General features: G+C 36.2%; 1 protein-coding gene across 50 annotated transcripts in view; it reads left to right on the forward strand.

Moving 5' to 3' along the window:
• Dscam1 (Down syndrome cell adhesion molecule 1) overlaps positions 1-22140 on the forward strand; it is a 140275-nt gene that overhangs the window by 55403 nt on the left and 62732 nt on the right. For 23 of the 50 annotated variants that reach the window (XM_088276887.1, XM_088276904.1, XM_088276918.1 and 20 more), the window contains exons 3-6: positions 188-366; positions 12216-12354; positions 15606-15785; positions 19376-19525. In XM_088276887.1, the coding sequence (XP_088133013.1) occupies positions 188-366; positions 12216-12354; positions 15606-15785; positions 19376-19525 (648 nt within the window). Of the gene's footprint in view, positions 1-187; positions 367-12215; positions 12355-13543; positions 13706-13830; positions 14005-14104; positions 14267-14365; positions 14528-14636; positions 14808-15285; positions 15457-15605; positions 15786-15921; positions 16084-16976; positions 17157-19375; positions 19526-22140 lie in introns of all 50 variants that reach the window. The other 27 variants (XM_088277108.1, XM_088277050.1, XM_088277076.1 and 24 more) reach the window with 8 other exon arrangements.

Genomic DNA, 22140 nt, shown 5'->3' on the forward strand with positions numbered 1-22140 from the left:
CTAATCTCTGTAAAGAATGTTGGTATATTGGTGTCAACAACATACTAAAAGCTGTAGAAAGGTATTTTTTCTCCACAGAATATGTGGCCTAAGTATGTGGCTTTTCGTCTTTTGACAGTTAAAATTCCTAAATAAAATAAATAATTAGTAGCGGAATTCATTATAATGTGTGTTTTTTGTTGTGCAGTGTTCGCCGAGGACGAGACGGTGGGGCCGATCTTCGTGAAGGAGCCGCCGAACAGGATCGACTTCTCCAACACCACCGGGGCCGTGGTGGAGTGCCGCGCGCGCGGCTCCCCGGCGCCGGACCTCATCTGGGTGCGCGGCGATGGCAGCGCCGTCGGCGACGTGCCCGGACTGCGCCAGGTACGTTACGTTCCAATCCTGCCGATATTAACTGTACATTATTCTATTTATGAAAATTAAAAAAAGAACCGTTTTACTTTCAACTGACAATTCAAATGAAAATAGAATAAACGAATTTGGAATGAATTTGAAATTGAATATTGCACACATATACAATGCAAGTTTAAATCGGTGTTTCTCAACAAATTTAGTTACTTCTTCTAAAGAAATCCATGCTTCCCGCTCAATAAATTGAGTTATTGGAGAGGCAGTAGAAGAAGACTATGACATAAGAGGTTATTTGGTTAGTTATAATTTAATTAACTAACTAAACATCGCGCCGCTTCGCAGCAGGGGTAGGCAGAGAGAATAGAGTAAATGCTCTTTGTTTGCAAACGTAACAAGTTGTCCTCCTACTGCCACTGTGGTGGCATTTTGATCAAGCAAGTTTTACTTACTTACTAAGCAATTTCGTAAAATAAGTACTTTTTAGCATCTTGGCGGCATTTTTAACTTGGCTCTTTTTAAAACCTCATGGGGGCTAAAATATGGAGAGGGTAAAATAACATAATTCTGTTATGTCGTTCGTCTTCTGTATATCGTCGTATGTTAAATTTGAGTATTTTTAGCATACGTATTGCGCGCATTTGTCGTTTTCGGCATGTAAAACGATATATTTTCATCTACTCGTAACATTGCTCAGGAATTAAAAAAGTTGAACAAAACCGACTGTCAAACTGACATTTCTTGAACGGACGAAAGTAAAGAGAAGGTGCAAGAAATATAGAAAGAAATTTCTCTGTTATTGTCCCTGGAGATTTCGTAAATCTATATTGATTTTAAGTACACAAATACGGAGCGAGGGTAGTTTACGTATTAGATATTTGATAGTTTATATTTTGAATATTAAAATCAGGAAGCGTTTAGGCTTTCCGACAAACCCTTTCTTGCAAAGTATTTTTTTTATGACTAGGTTGCGAAAATTATAGAAAATTAGGAACAAACCTGATATCCCGATTTTACTGTAAATTTACATTTAACAGCTTTTAACGTATTTATTGTTTTGGTGTTTGATTTGTAGAATTCTATAATTTATATTCTTAAATAAAATCAAACACTGATTTTTAAGGTCTACTAAGTTGATAATTTACTTAAAAAAGAAAACAAAAAACATAAAAATATACAAATTGAAAGTTTTAACTGGATGAGGGTAGTATAAAGAGGGTGAAGATCATCCTATCCTCTTTTTTCTTACAAGGTCAAATATTAACGGGATTTCTGAATACGGGTATAAGTACTACAAATTTGTAAGTATTGTCATTTAAATCCACACAATATTTATTATGTTAGGTATATGCATATTCTAACATATGTAATAAATCACGGATGAGCCATGAGTCATTCACAAAACACCTTCTCAAACCTTTGTGTTTTTAAAAATAGTACTTGAGTTATGAATATAAGTTTTTACTTACATATCGTATGCGCAAGTATTACGTTTTCCATGCTTCATTGGTTTTGTGGGCCTTGCCCGTTACCGGCACAATGGCCGCGTCTAAAAAACTGAATTCTTTGGAATATTATCAGATTATCCTACTTCTGGGAATAAACACGGTGTTCCAAAAGTCTTTGACACACTTTTGGTGAATTTTTAAATGGCGTTTAACGATCGGTTTATATGGTAACGAAAAAATAGACTTATAGCAAACGCAACCCTTAACGGCGTGTTATCAGCTGTCACCTTTCGTGTCGTACTAGTCAGGAATTTAAAAAAGATATAAGTATTTATTATATATTTATTTACACATAATTACAAAGTACAATAATGTGCCCTAATAGAGTTTTCTCGCGTTGAGGGCACATTTTGCAATACGTATTTATGAAACTATTATATATGAAAGAAAATTGTTTATGACATGCAATCAAGTACGACATGGCCGAATGATGCGATCTATTTCAAATCTATCCACCTTCATTATCATCCACTTATGAATAGCTTTTGTATACTTAGTTTAGAATTTTAATGACTTTCAACATTGATCATGTATTTCAAATACATAGGAGTCAGGAGTCGGAACAATCGGCTGGTATGTATCAGAAGATGCATGAATGCCAAAGAGGCGAATAATATTTGCAACGATACAGTGTTGTGGCATTGTATCCTCTCTGCTTACCCCTGCGAGGGAACGGCACGATGTTTAGTTAGTTTTTGTTTAAAAACCATTTGGTTTGATATTTGGACTCATCTTAATTCATTGGCTTCTCAATCATCACGAATGCACGAATTTTTGTGTTACCCTGTAATAATCTCTAGAGATCTCTTCATATTTAATGTTCTAACTAAATATTCTGTGATTAATGCTCATTTTACCTTGGCTTTTGACATTAGTTTATTAGGAATGTCCGTTAGCCGTTTGCTTTGAAAATTATTTGACACATGCTTTAAGATACGACATCAGATATGCCTTCGTTCCTCGGAGCTTTTGTTGTGGACTGAAGGATGCTAAACACGTATTTTCCTCCATACAATATGATGGCTTATTAAAAATGCATCTGTGCATAACGTTAAGAATGTTTCTACAGTCTTCTTCTTTGCCAGCCTCTTCTAATTCCTTCCAGACTTCTCTCGTTTGGGCTTTTTCAATCCACTTACTAACCGCGACGGGAACTTTCACATATTTTCTGGGGCCGGCCTATCCCTCTCTTCATGTCCCATGATCTCCACCGCAGAACTCTGAATGCCCATTTGTCCATCCCTGTCTCGCAATATGTCCTGCCCATTGCCATTTTAGTCTGGCAATATGATTCATCACATTGACAATCTTTGTCCGGCGTATGATTTCTTCATTTCTGATATCTCAGACTCCTAGAAATTTTCTCTCCATAGACCACTGTGCACATCTCAATTTATGTATGGCCTCAGTTGTTAACCCTTTGAAATTTTCGAAAGAATTATTGCAGGGTTCCTTCCTAGGCGTGCGAAAAAGCTCATTAAAAAAAACACTCGAAAGATATAAATGGTACAAGAAATACGCAATTTTTAAATGTGTTTTCCCAACAGCAGTGTCAAGACTGGCTTAACATTACCAAAAAAAACAAACAACCATATTTTTTTTTTGTAATCCGTTTGTAGTCGAATACCTATTTTAGAACTTATCTTGAGTGTGTCCAAATACTTGTTGACAAATCTGAATTTCTCCGCTTAGAAGTTATTTTTGCATTTTTGACATCTCAACAAAGAGAAGGAAGAATATGGAAACCTGGGTATTTTCAGTACACTCTAAATGTTGTGAATAAAATAAGTGGACAAATTATAAGCTGCATAATTTGTTTTTAATTATCATGTTTTCAGGTATTTGCCAGTAGGTATGTAAAATAATCCGGTTATAATCTTGCATACATCCTAATACAAGGGGCTAAATAAAAGTTCATTCAGCTAACGAAATGCATTTGATTCTTGCACTGGCTGAGATTTTCTTGGTTTAGAAAGACGGCTTACTGTATTGTGGCTAGAAAGTTCAAGTTTGGATCGAGTTTTTAAGAGGGGTGTTTGACACGCGATCTCACGCTTTTAGGAATTTATAAATAACACGCTGTTTCAGCCACACAAAGATGGATATCTAAAATTAATATTTCACTATCCGACTCTCTTTTGGTGTAGGTTAAATATGGTGCAGTAAATATTATATTAAGTAATTTCAGTAAAACTCACAGTATACTTGCACGCGATGTGTTTAGGTATTCTACTAAAACCATTTTTTAAATTGTGACTGAAAACACTTGTTTTTTACCACTCGAGCTATATTTATTTTAACGACTAGTTTCGGAAGCTACAAATGCTTCCATCTTCTGAATATAAACTAAAGCATAAATAATTATCTGTACCTACTGTAAGTGAGGACTTGTCCGCTTAGGTAGTGTAATGGTCTGCAAGCTCGGCTACCGAACTGGAGGTCCCGGGTTCGATTACCAAAGGGGGGGGTCAAATAAATATAAGTGATATTTATTCAATATTACCCTGGACTGGTACCTGAAGCGGAAGGCTGATCACCTTTCCTTCATGTATAAACGATCAAGATAACACTGCGTTGGTTGGAAGATATTGCTTTTTGGCAATAAGCCTCCCAATGTACTTATTTCTTTTCTATACATGACATTTAAATAAATAAATAATACAAGATAGAAGTAGCATTTTTTTAATTTACTGGTTTATTAAGTAAGTTACGGCGTGGTTTAAATGCTGTAATTGATATGTAACGTGAATATACAAGTTTATTATGATATGTAAAATACCTACATTGTTTTTTCATATGTCGTAACGGTTTTTGGCTGGTGCATTAATAAAACTAATAATGTGAACAAAGTTCCTACGCATAGGAAAATGTATGGTATATGTTCGGGTACAAAGAACACGTTCCATAGACCCCACATACAGTAACGCGATGGGGCATAAGATAATATGGATCCAAAATACCGTCTCGTGTGTACATATGACATGCGTGAACCTCAAAACAAACATTTTAATAATAAAAAATTTAATGTCTCAAACGCTGTGTCAAGAGAGTAAAAGAAGGAGAAATAAACGTATCGCAGGAGTTCTAAAGAAATACATGTTTGGTCTGGAACAGTGTTTCTTAAACAGTGGTCCGCGTAACAGCAGGGGCAGGCGAAGGCGCATAAAGGGGTACGAACAGCAATCTCTTGACTAAAATAATATTAATTTTATTTTATTTATTTGGATTAACAACAGCAACACATATAAAACAAAACATTAAAAAAATATACAGGCGGACCTCAACTTTCGCGCATGATTGGTTCCTGAAAATGTGTGCGAAAGTTAAATGTTCGAAAGTAGAGGGTTAATTTTTTTTTAAAAAACACCAAAAATTGTACATTATAATTTGTTTTTATGAAAAAAACAACTACTAAGTACATATTGAATAAAAATTATATTTTCTTAATAAACTTGTCAGTTGTATTTTACTATTTTTTTTCTTTTCTTTCTTTTGTTTTGAAACAAAACATTTTTGTATTATTGCTAAAAAAAAATTTTTTTAAATGTGCGAAATAGCGAATTGTGCGAAAGTCGAATGTGCGAAAGATGAGGTCCACCTGTACATGAAATAGAGCCAATTACAGTTAACCACAGAAACACAAAAATATTAGTACAAAAGATCTAGTGTAGATCTAGCAAATGAACGCGTATCTATGAGAGGGTGAATGTGCATGTGTGAAGTGTGTAAGAGGGTGTGTGTGTGTGTGTGAGAGAGAGATGTTGATTCTACTGAAGACATACATACAATGCAGAGAAAATTAATCAGTCATATGAATTTTGATGGTTCTTCTTCGTGAGTTATATTCTTTGTTGAAACCGGTGAGAGAAAAAGTGTACCAATAAAAATGTGGTTAAAAACAAAGTTGTTTATTTTATAAAGTTTATAAAATGTGCCACAAAGTATCTGCGAAAAACGTTCAAGAAATTATATTCTTTGTGATGATTAGTTTGCTTCTTTCATGGTCAGTCTTCAACCGTCTCTTCAACTCGGCATACAAGATATCCAAGATAATTTGGTCTATATAGGTTAAGCGGGTCGCCTTCTGTAGTTTGTGCCTTCGCACGTGCCTTCTGAAATCGTTAGAAGCAGGCCTGGATGTCTTACCATATATTATGGCATATCCATTTGGCTCGCTGTTGTGTCACTTTATTTAGTGAGCATCTCTAGACTCCCCAGCCCTGCTTAAAACCTCGTTGTTCCCTACATGAATCCCCAACATGCGACTGTAGCACCACATCTCAAACGCCTCCAGCCGCACCCGTTCTGCCTGCCCGATAGTCCACGTTTCGCTTCCATACAACAGTATGCTCCAGACTAAAGTTTTGATTAAGGTTTTTCTTATTTTTATACTTATATATTATAAGTATATAATTTATATTTGAAGCACTAACTTTGTGATTTTCCATTTTATAATTAAAATGTAACTTTGTTTTAAAATCATCATAAATATTTTATTATAACTTAATTATAATGTCTACCGGTTTCGAAGCTAACCGGTTAAGTTAGTTACATTATATTATTAGATTTAAAAAAAAGTCTTATTGAATGCTCGGGTGTCCAAACTCAAAACACGCTTCTTACTGTGTTCGTGCGATTCTCGCTTGTTTTATCCGGCTATTTCTGATTTTGATCGACCATCGTTAGTAATTTTGCTGCCTAAATAAACAAATTCCTTTACTTGTTTGATATTTTGACTAAAAATTTTCATGGTATTAAATGTTTAAAAACTGATTTTTGTTTGTTTTTTATTTATCATTCCCTCAATAAGGGGTAGGTACGCAAGTTTGAGGTTTTTCTTGAAGTGGTGCACAGGAAAAACTAATTGGGAACCACTGGGCTAGAACAGTGGTCGGCAAACCCATAAGTAAACAGATTCAAATATTCAAAGTACGTTAAATCGGTGAATGTTTACTTTGAGAGCTAAATTTCATTAACTTAAAATTAAATAGGTGGGAACACTGTATATTAACTATTCAAAACTTTTAATAATGTTTTAAATATTAAATTAAGTTTAAGTACATTGAATCAAACTTTATATTATACGGCATACTTATGCTGTACACACTTGTGGTTCGTAGAGTTTTAAAATAGTTTAGAGACTAGAAGGAATGTGTATTTAATTACGCATTTTTATCGATTGTTGCGCGGTATGATCGATAATCCTGAAATTATCCGGAGCATTGGTCTGTATGTTCCCGATAGTTAGCTAAGACAGCGTCGGCATAGATTGTTTCACATTCCTATACACAGGACCAACCTGCCGATGGTTATGCCTGTAGGAAGAGCTACCGCTATGTTGAACAATATCACATTGGATATTGATCTGTTCCATGTGTCCGAAGGAGTTTTCCGAAGCGGGATTCTTCTACACCTTTAAGTCTTCTTGCTTACTTTTACTTTTAATATATACGCCTTGAATATTGTTTGTTATGTATATATTATTTTTATTGAATAAATTGAAAATTGAAATTGAAATTGAAAATGGCTATGAAATTCTTTTTTACAAATATTTTATGACGTCGCTTCCAGAGTTCTTTCAAATACCATACTTTGAGTGTAATTTTCAAACAGATTTGTTTTAAAATAGCATTGAACAGTATCATTAATGTACAGAAAAGAAATCCGAGCGAGCTTCTGAAATTTTCGATGTTTATAGTTTTATAAGATTTATTTTGTTTTCAATGATATTCCGAAAAATTATAAGTCCATTCATAAATCGATGAATCGATAAATCTGTGAATCGGAAACCGGTGAAGGGGTCAGCGTTAGTGAACGAGATTCATTTAAAATTGGAATCCGGTCACTCATCGATGTAAATGAACGGGTCCTTAAGATCCGGTTGTTCGCAAATGACTCACGTCTATATATGTGATCTGAATCAACCGAGATGAATCAGCGAGTGTTTTGCCTAGAATTTTCACTCATGAATTCCATGAAATTATAGTAATTTTAACATAAAGAGTAAATCATTAACAGTTCTTTGACCTTACTTGCAGCGATACGAGTTAGACGGAAAAGGGTCATAGAGATAAGCCCACAGTTAGTGAGATTACATCATAATTGTTTATCTCACATTCTTCTTAAACTATTTTCCTAAGCTAGTTTCATCTTAAAATTCGTGGTGAGCAATGAAGGATTATTTTATTTTATTGTATTAGATCTATCGCTGCTCAAAAGCTATTCGTCGATATTTTCTTATAAATGGTCATTTTTACATGTAACTAATCGACTAACCATCACTCCGCTTCGTGAACGCCACATCAACCTGTCTTTGCAAACCATCCTCACCTCTTCCAAAATCATGCATCTCCTCATACACGCTAATTATTTCGACTCCTAACCTGACCTCTTTCAAGTATTTGACATATCTGATCGTGCCAAGCTTTCCTCTACTTCTATTTTACTAGAAGCCCAAAAGCCCGGCTTGCCTAACAACTCCAAATAAAAATGACTAAATCTAGACCAAATGATTAAAAATACATAATTAATGTATGACTATTTTTAAATTATCGCGCGCTTACATGATTATTAAACACTATGCATGCCATTATATTGTGATGGTACTTATTGGTTATGGTTAATATGTGAAGAAGATATTTTATTGTAGTTAACATTTTCTTTATTTCAAGGTGATGGCTATACCTTACAAAAGTTACATGTTAGCATATTTTTACAATGATTACAATACATTGTTTTTATTTATAATACTTTCTGGGTGATTACTATACTGGGAATGAAATGAGGTGAAGAAATTATAGGTACATCATGTATTCACGAATGTGAAAAATAATGGGCTTGCCTTGCTGGTAAACCCTAGGCACGCCACTGATTACCAACCACATTCGCCTCATATGTGTGTGTTTTTAGATGTGGAAATAATATACCTATTAATAATAACTAATTTAATTTTATTAATTGATTCGGCAGTCATTGTGGTAATATCCAGGTGTTTGAAAATGATGCAGAGTGCATCAAAACACGTGTCACGATAGATTTTAAGGAATAGTGGTATTTACCAAGCAAAATTTAATATATTATTAGATTAAAACCAATATTTTTAGCTTTTTCCACTTTTTTTATTTGACCAGCGACCGGGTTTCGTCGTTACCGACATCATCAGACTGGTGGGAGGCTATACAAATTGTTATGTTATATATAAAACAAGGCAGGAGTTGATAACCATGATTTGATATAATTTTATTGAGAAATTAATTTCTTAATAAGATTATATCAAATCATGGTTATCAACTCCTGCCTTGTTTTATATATAACATAACAATTTGTATAGCCTCCCACCAGTCTGATGATGTCGGTAACGACGAAACCCGGTCGCTGGTCAAATAAAAAAAGTGGAAAAAGCTAAAAATATTGGTTTTAATCTAATAATATATTAAAAATGCAATTCCATCACGAAGTGTCGGTGGATAATATAAATCTATTAAGTAAAATTTAAATTAAAATGCATAGATATTACCACAAAGTGACCGCCAAATCAATTAATGAAATTGAAAAAAATGAAACTTTAATCGTTCGTTTAAAATTATCTTACTTAATAATTAATTTTCTTGTATTTTCAATCATTTAAAAAATATATTAATGAGGATACGATCATAAATGTGTATTTAAATAAAAATTCTTAGTTAAAATCTCGCAATGAATCGAATGTAGAGTGAATGCAGTCGAAATGCGATCTCTCAGAAGAATGTGCGACAAAACGATGTATGATAGATGTTCGAATGGTGAAATAAGGAAAGAATGCAAAGCTGAGACAAGCATAATATCGATAAAATTAAAAAAAGGTGTGTTGAGATGGTTTGGACATGTAGAACGAATGAGTGAGGAAAGAACGGTAAAACAAATTTATGAGGGGAATGTTATTGGAAAAAGGAGCAAAGGAAGACCGACAAAAACTTGGCACGATCAGGTATGCCAAATACTTGAAAGCGGTCAGGTTAGGAGTCGAAACAATCGGCGGGTGTGTATGAGGAGTTGCATTAACGTGGAAGAGGCGAAGAATGTTTGCAAGGACAGAGTGGTATGGCGCTCTATTCTCTCTGCCTACCCCTGCGGGGAAGCGGCGTGATGGTTAGTTAGTTAGTTAAAATCTCCCAGCTTTCGCGATGGCTCGCAACATGGCACGATCAGGTATGCCGAATACTTGAAAGTGGTCAGGTTAGGAGTCGTAACAATCGGCGGGTATGTATGAGGAGATGCATGAACGTGGAAGAGGCGAGGAATGTTTGCAAGGACAGAGTGGTGTGGCGCTCTATTCTCTCTGCCTACCCCTGCGGAGAAGGGGCGTGATGGTTAGTTAGTTAGTTAGTTATTAATAAATAATGCATATTTTTCTCATCACATGCTAATTCTCGCTAGTATCCGTTAACTTATAGTATATGGTCAAGTGAACACAGGGTTTACATTTTCGCCAAAAAAAGAGGCCAATTACATATTTTCTATTCATCGATACTTATAGTATGTATGTATTTCTAAACCCCTCGCGTTTTGGCAATATTGTAAACGTATGTACTCGTATACCATATCCTGCGGTCCGCTTTGTTATTTATTTTGTCCGAGGGGGTGTACATAACATTGTGTGCCTAACCGGTTTTGATTAAAATGATATGCCACGGTAAGAGGGTGAGCGTTATTGTATAATAGACCATGTAACTACATAGTACAAATACATGGTGACGTGGAAATAGGTAGGTGCTGTTTTAAATGCAATTCAGAATAATATAGTATGCGCTGACTCATTATATTCTAATAACAGCGCTATATTGTATTCTAAGGACCATAAGACGCACTTTTTTCTTTAAAAAATTGCACATATTGTGTGTTATAACTTAATCAAAATGAATATAAAATTTATTGACTTGGCGTTTAATTTGTAGAACTCCATTTTAATTTATGTATTAATTTTAAATCAAACACAGATTTTTTGAGTCTACTAAGTAGTATTTTATTAACAAAAAACACATAAAAAATTATATTGTGACAATTGTTTCGCCTTGTTAGGGCATTATCAAACGAATGTGAAGATCAAATGGACTACGGTCCTTATGTAGCTATACAATTCTAAGTGACAGTTTTAACATGTGCAGCAATAATTTATGGGAGACAACAGTAGCTAATGGGGGATGTAGGTATGTACCCTTATATTTGTTTTCTGGGAAAGGAAGAATTTATTGACATGGCCATATTTTAGAGATTTTAATACAATTGTTGGTAATATTATTTTTAAGAATTTTTATATGTAGATGTAATTATTGCTGCACATGTTAAAACTGTCACTTAGAATTGTATAGCTACATAAGGACCGTAGTCCATTTGATCTTCACATTCGTTCGATAATGCCCTAACAAAGTGAAACAATTGTCACAATATAATTTTTTATGTGTTTCTTGTTAATAAAATACAACTTAGTAGACTCAAAAAATCTGTGTTTGATTTAAAATTAATACATGAATATAAAATGTCCAGTGATTGGTTTCAAATTCGCGCCAGACTTAAAAATGGCCATTTATTCGATGCCGCGGGAAACCTATTTCTATCTGGTAACACTGTAGTGATTGGAATCGTACAATAAAAATGTTTTTTTGACATCTCAACATAGATGAAGAAGAATTAGGAAGTTTAAGTATTTACAGGGCATTCGTATACTGGTTAACCAGCCAATGACAGGTCATAAGCTCTGTAAATACTCATATTCTTCTTCATCTATGTTGAGATGTCGTATACTGGCTAACCAGCCTATGACAGGTCATAAGCCCTGTATATACCCATATTCTTCTTCATCTATGTTGAAATGTCAAAAAATGTAAAAATAACTCCTAATTGGGAAAAACCAAGATTTTTGAACTAGTATTTGGACACACTCAAAATGTTGTTGATAAAAATGTAGTTCACAACACGTGCATCTGTGGTACACAAAAACACACTACAATTGTGTAATGTGATGTTTTATGATGATGAAGAGGAAGAAGAAGAAAGTTCCGTGTTTCGCTTCCGTACATTAGGGTTGGTACCAGGACTCCGTTGTTCATTTTTAGTTATTTATTTAATTATTATTATTTTAATCCAAACATGCGTCCTACATAATTAATCTATTACTATGCAATATCCTTCATCATTAGGCCATATTTGTAAATGCTAATGAACAATTAATTTTATTCAAACAGTTGTGTCATCAAATCCGTTCAACTAAATCTACAAAATATCATATTATCATCGTAGGTATTTTTGGAGCAATGGTTTCTTTCTCAAACCTGTTTGTTTTTGTAAAAATGTAGATGTCAAAATTATTTTTATGTCTAGGTTCTGCCAAATGGAAATTTGGTTTTCCCGCCATTCCGCGCCGAAGATTACCGCCAGGAAGTCCACGCTCAGGTTTACATCTGCCTCGCGCGGAGCTCCATGGGATCCATTCACTCCAGGGATGTCAACGTCCGAGCAGGTACTTTCCTTTACGATTTCTTTGGTGTAGCAAGGTTTTGAGAAGATGGCAACATTTATCAATTTGGAATTACATGACTGGAAACAAAAATATTTGAATTTGGAAATGTACGTGTGACTAGAATTGGGCCTAAATTTGGGATCACATGACTAGAAACTTGTTTAAAATCCGATTTACATGACTGGAAATAAATATATTTAAAATGTTCGTATGATTGGAAACGCGTTTAAATTTTGAATTACATGACTAGAAACATGTTGAAATTTAGATTTAAATGACTGAAAATAATCATAAATGTACGTGTGACTGGAAACGAGTTTAAATTTCAAACTACATGACTAGAAACATGTTGAAATTTAGATTTACACGACTGGAAATAAACATATTTAAATTTGTAAATGTACGTGTGACTGGGAACACGATTAAATTTAGAAATGTACCTGTGACTAGAAACACGTTTGAATTTGAAATTACATGACTAGAAAGTGTTATATTTAATTTAGTTAGAAATGACTAGAAACACGTTGAAATTTAGAATTAAGGTAAAGTAAATATGTTTAAATTTGGAAATACACTACTCCAAATATGTACAATGTTAGAAATACGAGTATGTACGCTACTGTACGTACTGTAATGACTAAAAGAGTACATGTATAAACTTCGAAATATCATAAAATAATTGTGAATTTTTTTCTTCTCTTGTGCTAAAAAACATAAACAGCAGTGAACAATTTTTTTATTGCCTTTATAAGGAGCAAAATATCTACCTTTGTTCTGGGTAGATACTCAGTTTTTTGTACCCTCTGTTGCGAAAGTCCAATTAAAGTCGTTCTATAAATACAATAGATACCTAGTTATACTCCCTTTGATAAAATTGTATAATTCTTTTAAATTATGAAAATAGAAGCAGTCCTGGTAACCCGAGACAATGATATTGTTTTATACAATGTAATATTCATAGATTTTTCTCTCATTTACTGATCGATCAGTGCTCGCAGGAATGCAAGCGCGCACTTGATATGGAATAACTTTCTATGAGAACATTTTACTGCCTCATTTCACTTTTTATAATAATGCTATTGTTTCTCCACAGCTCACTTTTGTTCCAGGTCGCCGAAGGTCATTATCGCTATTGTTGTATTACTTGATGTTGAAGATGTTGTATTATGATTAATTTATTGTTGAATAGTTGTGTCCCAGCACTACGACACGGACGTGAACAAAGAGTACGCTATAACCGGGAACAGCGCTATTCTGAAATGCCAGGTCCCGTCATTTGTGGCGGATTTTGTCACCGTTTTGTCCTGGCACACCGATAAGAACGAAGACATTTATCCGGGAGATAACTTCGGTCTGTTCCTTCTACATCCGTCTGGTTTAATCCTCTTCCTCATTCCATCATCGGAAACCTCTCCTTCCCGCGTTGTTTCCTGAACTTGTAGCTATTATTTCAATACCACACGATTTTTCCATCAGTTGTCCAGCAATTCTACGAAGCCGAAGTCAACAACGAGTATGTGATCCGAGGCAATGCCGCCGTCCTGAAATGTTCCATTCCTTCTTTCGTTGCCGACTTTGTGTCTGTATCGTCGTGGCAGGATAACTCCGGGAACACGTTCTCCATGGATTCCGATTCGACTTCTGCAGAGGGTACCTTTCAATATGGGTTATTTTTGTTTAGTCCTTAGTTCCCCGTCCTCTTCGCTTTCCCCGTTCCTTTCTTTATTAAACCCGAGTTTTGATTCTTTAGTGGTTAACCAGTATTACGAGGCCGAGGTGGTATCGGAATACGTGATTCGCGGTAACACGGCCGTTCTGAAGTGCAACATACCTTCGTTTGTGGCCGATTTCGTGAAGGTGGAAGCGTGGGTCGGGTCTGACGCATCTGAGTATTTGCCTACGCAGGATATTGGTAACGCACCTAGTTGCTCGTTTTGTCGTTCCTCTTCCTCGAATCCCATCCACAACTACTCCGATCATTTTTTTAAAACATTTTATTTAAAATTCGCAGTTGTTAACCAGTTCTACGAAGCGGAGATAATGACTGAATACGTTATAAAAGGGAATACAGCTGTGTTGAAGTGTTCCATACCTTCGTTTGTCGCCGATTTCGTAAAAGTAGAGTCTTGGATCGATGAAAAGGGACAAATTCTAACAGTGTCCGACGATCTTGGTAACGACGAATCTTTAAAAAATACTAAATTTTTCCCTCGATTCCTTCCACTTTCATCCTGACTCCTTTTCCCGGATTATCTTGAATAAATATAATTTTGTTATTTCAGTGGTTTCGCAGTTTTTCGTTACCGAAGCCGAGAATGAGTATGTGATCAGGGGCAATGCGGCTGTCATGAAATGTAAAATTCCTTCGTTTGTTGCCGATTTCGTTTACGTGGAATCTTGGATTTCTAACACTAATGATATTTATACTAGATCAGATTCCCAAACGGACTATGGTAATCTTCGTCAGTCGTAATAAAATCCCAGATCCTCTCCAACCTCCCGCGAATCCTTTTGAAGAGAGACAAATGCTTTGAATCCTATTAGAGAAACAAACTATTTGAATCTAGTTTAGATTTGATGTACCTAGGTATTCAGTAATGAGTGTTATGAATCGCAGTGGTCGCTCAGTCGTACGAGGCCGAAGCGGACAATGAGTATGTCATCCGAGGGAATGCGGCTATAATGAAATGCGAGGTGCCGAGTTTCGTCTCGGACTTCGTCAGCGTCGAGATGTGGACGGATTCTCAGGGGGGCACGTACTATCCTGGTGCCGATTATGGTAACACGCGCGCACTTCCAACACCACTCCTCGTTCCCCTTCCAGGACTCTCCTTGTTTGGTTTGTTATTGCGCCAATTAGTCGGGCTGTAATTTATGCAGAGAACGCATTTAGATATTGATTTAGTAACATGTACTCCTGGATTTATTCAGCTGTTCACCAGTTCTACGAAGCGCGTGTTAACGACGAGTTCGTGCTGCGGGGTAACACGGGACTTCTCAAGTGCATCGTCCCTTCCTTCGTGGCCGACTTTGTTCAAGTAACTAGCTGGGAGACCAACGATGGCGCTGTATTTGTGGCTAATGACACTAACGCTGACGATGGTAACACGTGAACTAATCGACACTGACTTCCACCGTCCATTCCGTACTCCTATTCCATGTTTAGTTTTTAGCAAGGCCATTCTGTATCATCGCAATGTACAAAGGCGCGGTTGCCTCCCAAATTGTAATCAGTTTATTATAATTTTTAGTTGTTCATCAAACTTACGAACCTCGCGTTATTGACGAGTACGTCTTAAGGGGTAATACGGCCATCGTGAAATGTCTGATACCATCTTTCGTGGCGGACTATGTGCAAGTAGTGGAGTGGATAATGAGTGATGGAGAAACGTACAGCTCGTCTGCCTCACACGACGGCAAGCCTGATGACGGTAAAATGGCGACATCGACTTTCTTCGTCCATCGTCCTCTTCCTCCATTCCTTGTTCTCCTGTATTTCAGTGTCGGGGCTTTACGGGATACTTGGTGTCTAGCTCTCTAACGGGTTGTAATCTTGGGTTTTTCCAGCCGTAAACCAATATTACGAAGCGCAGGTGTACGATCTGTTCGTTATCAAGGGGAACGCCGCAGTTTTCAAATGTCATATTCCGTCCTTCGTCAGCGATCACGTGGAAATCATTTCCTGGCAGGATACCGCTGGAGGCGAATACTCTAATCCTTCAGACTACGGTAGACGCTGGTTGCTATTTTAAAAATAAAATATCCATCCTACTTTCACTTCCTTTCTTCCTCTTTCGGCTAACCCCTTTTTACGTGGCGCGATCCTACAGCGGAGGTTTTCTCGTTTTTATTTTTAGTATTCGCATTGTTGGCGCCAAATATATTTGGCACATCAATATTTTATATTGGTTTAACAATGTTCTACCTTCTAAAAAATTTATCAAATACTTTAATGTGTTTTTCAACATCGTGAAAATACCTGATTACTTTACTTACATAAAATGCTAGTTTCGTGTTATCTATCATTTTTAATTTCCCTTACGTAAATCATACCATCTTTAAACGCTCTTAAAATTACGTTTTCACTTTTTAGTAATATGAAGCACTCACCGAGATTTTTCTCTACCGGTTTCGAGACGTACCCGTCTCTTCGTCAGGACAATCATTACACCAGCATGCAAACAATACTACACGTTACTACCATAGCACTATTCACACACTTACAACTACACAAAATATTAATGCAATGTATATTCTAAAAAGAAATTGTGCGCGGACAACACGTGCAGCATATCGCGCAGCCGGTCGCGTACTAAATTATATATTTGCAAGTTACACCCTTAATGTATAAAAAAATAGATACCTTGAAATACTGTATAAAAATTAATAAAAGTCAAACTTTGTATTCTATAAAAGTATCCATCCATCCCTGAAGATGGCAAGGTATGTCGAAACTGGTCGGAAAAATAGCACCAAAATAAAACTAGTTGAAAAAAAGGTGTTTGTCGCGTACTGACTTTGTATATTTGAGAGTACACCCTTACGTTGGAGAAAGAGCGCGCGGGGTTGGGCCGTTTCGACCTCACCTGTTTATCTATAGTCCCGAAATATTTCCTTTCCAGTTGTCGCTCAGTCTTACGCCGTAAGCCTCATGGAGGAGTACGTTTTGCGCGGGAATGCTGCCATCTTGAAATGCCATATCCCGAGCTTCGTGGCCGACTACGTGTCTGTGGTTTCGTGGATCGACAGCGAGGGGGGCGTCACTAAGGAAATCTTTCCCGACCCCAAAGCGGATCCTAACGGTTCATTTTATTTGGCTATTTAAAATTAGAGAGCGCAGATCTCCTTTTCATCCCGCTTCCGAGTCGTTCTCGAGTCCTTTCGGGAGCACTTTTCACGAAATTCCTAGTTTCTCTTTTATGTACGTTATTTTTTCAAGCTCGCTTTGTGGCAAAATTACTATTTTCAGCCTCCCTATCGCGTCATTCAAACTCATATAATGATGATCTGATTATTGTTATTGTATTTTGACTGAATGCAGTCGAAATGCGTTCTCTCAGACGAATGTGCAGCAAAACGTTGTATGATGGATGTTCGAACAGTGAAGGAAAGAATGCAAGGCTGAGATAACCATTATTTGTGCCATTAAGCAGTGTGGTCCCGTGGTTAGTGTCGCGGGCTCTCGAGTCAGAGTTTCTCGGTTCGAACCCACTCTACCACTATTTGATACCTATTTCATTAAAAATTATTATTATCATTATTAAATGAGCCGCTTAGGCTCACAGAAATAGTATGAAATTGAAGTATTTTTGTAAATAATAAAAACACAAATATTTCTCTATTTTTTAAAATAAAAATAAAAATAATCACTTAACTTAATAAAAGTGTGTTGAGATGGTTCGGGCATGTGAATCGAACGAGTGAAGAAAGAAAAGTGTAACAGATTTATGAAGCGAATGTGGTTGGTAATAGAAGCAGAAAAAGACCGAGGAAGACTCATCAAGTATTTCAAATACTTGAGCGTGGTCAGGTCAGGAGTCGGAATAATCGGCGGGCATGTATGAGGAGATGCATGAATGCGGAAGGGGCGAAGATTGTTTGCAAAGCCAGATCAGTGTGACATTCTAATCTCTCTGCCTACCCCTGTGGATAAGCGGCGTGATGGTTAGTTAGTTAGCATTTTGATCGATACAATAGTCCAATATATCGAAGTTCTATTATTTTTGGTAACATTGGTATTTATAATCAATATTGAAAGTATAGTTCATATTATTCTATGATTCACATCTAACGATGCATAGGGCACTGTTTATTGTTTCGAAAAATGATGAGATATGTATATTTTTCGCGATGTATCTACAAAATAACATCGGTGGAAGATAGAGGGTTTTATATTGAATAAAGAATTTCGGGCTGTGTAGTTAGCTTTTGGAAGTTAAATTCGGTATTTTTTATTTGGTCTTAGGATTATTCAATTTTTTAGTTCCCAAACACTTATCCAAGATTTCTTTTCGATTCCTCTCTTTCCACGGGCTTCACGGCCTACCTCACTCCTTTCTCCTTTCTTCATTTATTTCTAAGTGCATGCTCTGAAATATTTAAGCTATTCTGTTGTTACGGACGAATGATCTTGTTTACATATTATGCAAATACTATGTGGGTAACAATTCTTTATTCTGAAAGACATTTTCACATCTCAACAAAGATGAAGAAGCTTATGGAAGTCTGAACTCATGACCGTAAATAAAGGCTGGTTAAGTGATCACTTCGCCTCCGTAGTGTAATGGTCATCACGCTCGGCTACCGTTCTGGAGGACCCGGGTTCGATTCCCAGGGGGGGTAGAAAGAAATACGAGTGATTTTTTCACTGTAATATTTATTCAATATTACCCTGGACTGGTACCTGAAGCGGAGGGCTGATCACCTTTCCTTCATGGGTAAACGATCAAGATAACACTGCGTTTATATGACGCAGTGCCCTATGCACCATTGGGGTGCGGATAAGGGTTTTATTAAGTGATCACTTTACACACGTGCATCATTCACCATTCTACCCACGATTGACAACCACACTACTCAAATTTTCGGAACTCCTAGACACAGAGTTCACAACAGCCTTCTATGTTGGACTCAGAAAAGCATTTATTTAGCAGAGACCCTTTAATTAGTATGCTAGATCCGAACCCCGGATTATTTTAACATACTGGGAAACGTCTGATATACAAGCTTATATATAGCATTAATTTTTTAAAATTCCCCCATTAAAAATAGAAATTTGGTGTTTCTTTTAATGTGCCCTAGAGGTAGTGTTTTAAGAAAATGGCGCTGCATAAATTATCCAAAATTATCATTATTACTATTATGTTAATATGTAAATACCATCACAAGTCCTAACAACTTTTTACAATAAATTAAATTAAAAAAAAATGCTTGAGAAATTAAAGTAATTATTTTAAGTGCATTATATATATTTAGACCGTCCAATTTCTCGTGTACTAAATACTATGTTCTTTTACTTCAGAGGGCAAATATTTGGTACTCCCTTCGGGAGAGTTGCATATAAGGGATGTCGGGCCGGAAGACGGCTATAAATCCTACCAATGCCGAACCCGGCACCGCCTCACCGGAGAAACTAGGCTCAGCGCCACCAAGGGCAGGCTAGTCATCACAGGTAAGATTTACTTTCAATACCACACCCCCACACTTGAATTTGATGCGATAATTACTAAAACTGACCAATGGCGGTATACACATTAACCTTTCTCATATGCAGCATAAAACATTGGGAAAATTCCCAAGCGCGTAAAATTTGTCCTTACTTCCTGTTTAACCGTTAGTGCTAAGAATCAAACAAAGATTTGGACGCACTATAAATATTGTGAATCAGTTCTTTTCACTTGAAATAAGGAAGGAATGCAAAGCTAAGATAAGCATTATCGATAAAATGAAGTCACCGTGAGTGTAAGTCCCTCTCCAAGCGCAAGAGCTCAGTCTCTTGTTTGGAGAGGCACAGCAAAACTAAAATTATAAGTTTGCCATATGTATAAATGTAAAGAAATTGTATTAAATTGTATTAAAGAAAAGTTAAGAAAGGTGTGTTGAGATGTTTGGCCATGTGGAACAAATAAGTGAGGAATGAATGGTAAAACGAATTTATGAGGCAAATGTAGTTGGAAAAAGGAGCAAAAGAAGACCGAGAAAAACTTTGCACGATCAGGTATGTATGTCAAATACTTGAAAGCGGTCAAGTTAGGAGTCGAAATAATCAGAGGGTATGTATGAGGAGATTCAAGAATGTGGAAGAGATGAAGAATGTTTGCAAAGACAGAGTGGTGTGGCGTTCTATTCTCTTTGCCTACTCCTGCGGGGAAGTGGCGTGATGATAAGTTAGTTACATCTTTTTACTTGATTCTTGAATTTTAAAAGGTTTTTTTTTCTTCAGAAATAATCAGCCTTTTTTCGTAGTCTTACACAGAATGTTAGTTGAATTTTGTAGGGGCCGCATGGTTCGGCATACCATTCTGAAAACCTGGTATTGGTATCATAGAAGATGGCTAAAGAAATTGTATGTACCGAAATTGTACGTACCAAAATTGTGGCATATTTATCTTTTGTACATCATACATAAATATGGTATCTGTTTGATTTTCCATCCTCATTGAGAGTAAACTTTCACTAATAACATGTCGCTTCATCATAGTATTCATTTAAAGGGGGATAGAAATTTATGGGGTATATAATTGTCACTTATATCATAGTTTGGGGCCACCGGGTCAACTGTCAAGACCAATAGGTTAATCTTTGATAATCGTGTCTCATAATTTACCAAGTGCATTATTTTAACCTTTGGGTGCATTATTTTAACCTTTAATGATTAAAAAAGTGGGTAAAAGTCCCCAGGTTTTTTTTTCATTAGATTTCTCACTTATTAAAATTTAACAGATATAAATATAAATGTCCGCCTCCGTAGTGAAATGGTCAGCAAGCTCGGCTACCATTCTGGAGGTCCCGGGTTTGTTCCTAGGGGGGGGTCAAATAAATATAGGTGATGTTTCACTCTAATATTTATGCAATATTACCCTGGACTGGTACCTGAAGTGGAGGGCTGATCACCTTTCTTTCATGTGTTAACGATCAAGATAACACTGTGTTCATATGATGCAGTGCCCTATGCACCATTGGGGTGCGGATAAGGGTTTGAAATGAAAAAGTATATAAATATTTTTAAACAATAGACCTAATTAATGATTTTTTTTATTGCCTTTGCAAGTTAAAGGCTCTCAATATAAGATGTCGCTGTGTATTTTTTTGTAATAATATCCTATTGAATATATTTACAAATAAATTTTGGAATGTATGTATTGAGAAGTATGCGAGATCGAAGATGTTAGGTGGGGAAGGCAATGAAGAAGACAATGGCATGCGCATGTGAACCGTCCAGACCCCCCCACATTGCACTGCACGGGCAACTTTAAGGTAGATGACTCCCGGGCAAACCACCAGAGAGATGGATTGACAGCTGGGAATCGACATCGCAGAAGGCTAATCCCTCTTAAAAACGGGCCACAAGGCCTACACCAAGAAGAAGAATTTAATATCGCTCACTCCTTTCAAGAACGTCATAAATCAACAAACTTGATTTTTCAGGAGAACGTTTTTAAAGTTTTAAAATATAATACAATGTTTTAAAAATAAATATCAAGCCACTTATTGAACTTTTTACTGTGCAACAAATCTTTTTAGGTAAAACCTAAGGGTTTTTTCTCCATTTGAAAAGTATGTAGTATATTTAAAAAAATAATTAAACAATACCTTTTCTTCAAAATGCAAAAACAACACTTTCTGCCCTGTAGCGGGTAAATATTAAGTTAAAAATATGCCTCTTTTGCTGGGATATAGTACATTTTTTGGGCATTCCGAAAACATGCACAACCGAAAATTGACGACTTTTGATTTATGACGTTCTTGAAAGGAGTGAGCGACATATCAATCAAAATAATCTCGACATATTCCTTAAATGATGTAGCCAGCAATATCAACCTCGAAATATTAAGTGCGCCATATGATGTATTTGTATGCCGTAGGGCGTGTACAATCTGATGTATCACAAACGTTTCTGTGGTTACGTGTATATTTTTTGTGCCTGAACGTATGGGATACAGCTTGTTGCATTCAGACAATAATATAGCCGATGTAAACATACATTCGTATGGGTAGGCTAGTAAATTTGCTAAACTCACGACTTGTTCATACGTTTCTCATAATCCTTTTGAGCTGTGTAACCCA

Source organism: Brachycentrus maculatus, unplaced genomic scaffold (genome assembly GCF_059751285.1).
Source record: "Brachycentrus maculatus isolate JH-2025_06_01 unplaced genomic scaffold, ASM5975128v1 h1tg000039l, whole genome shotgun sequence".
Taxonomy (NCBI): domain Eukaryota; kingdom Metazoa; phylum Arthropoda; class Insecta; order Trichoptera; family Brachycentridae; genus Brachycentrus; species Brachycentrus maculatus.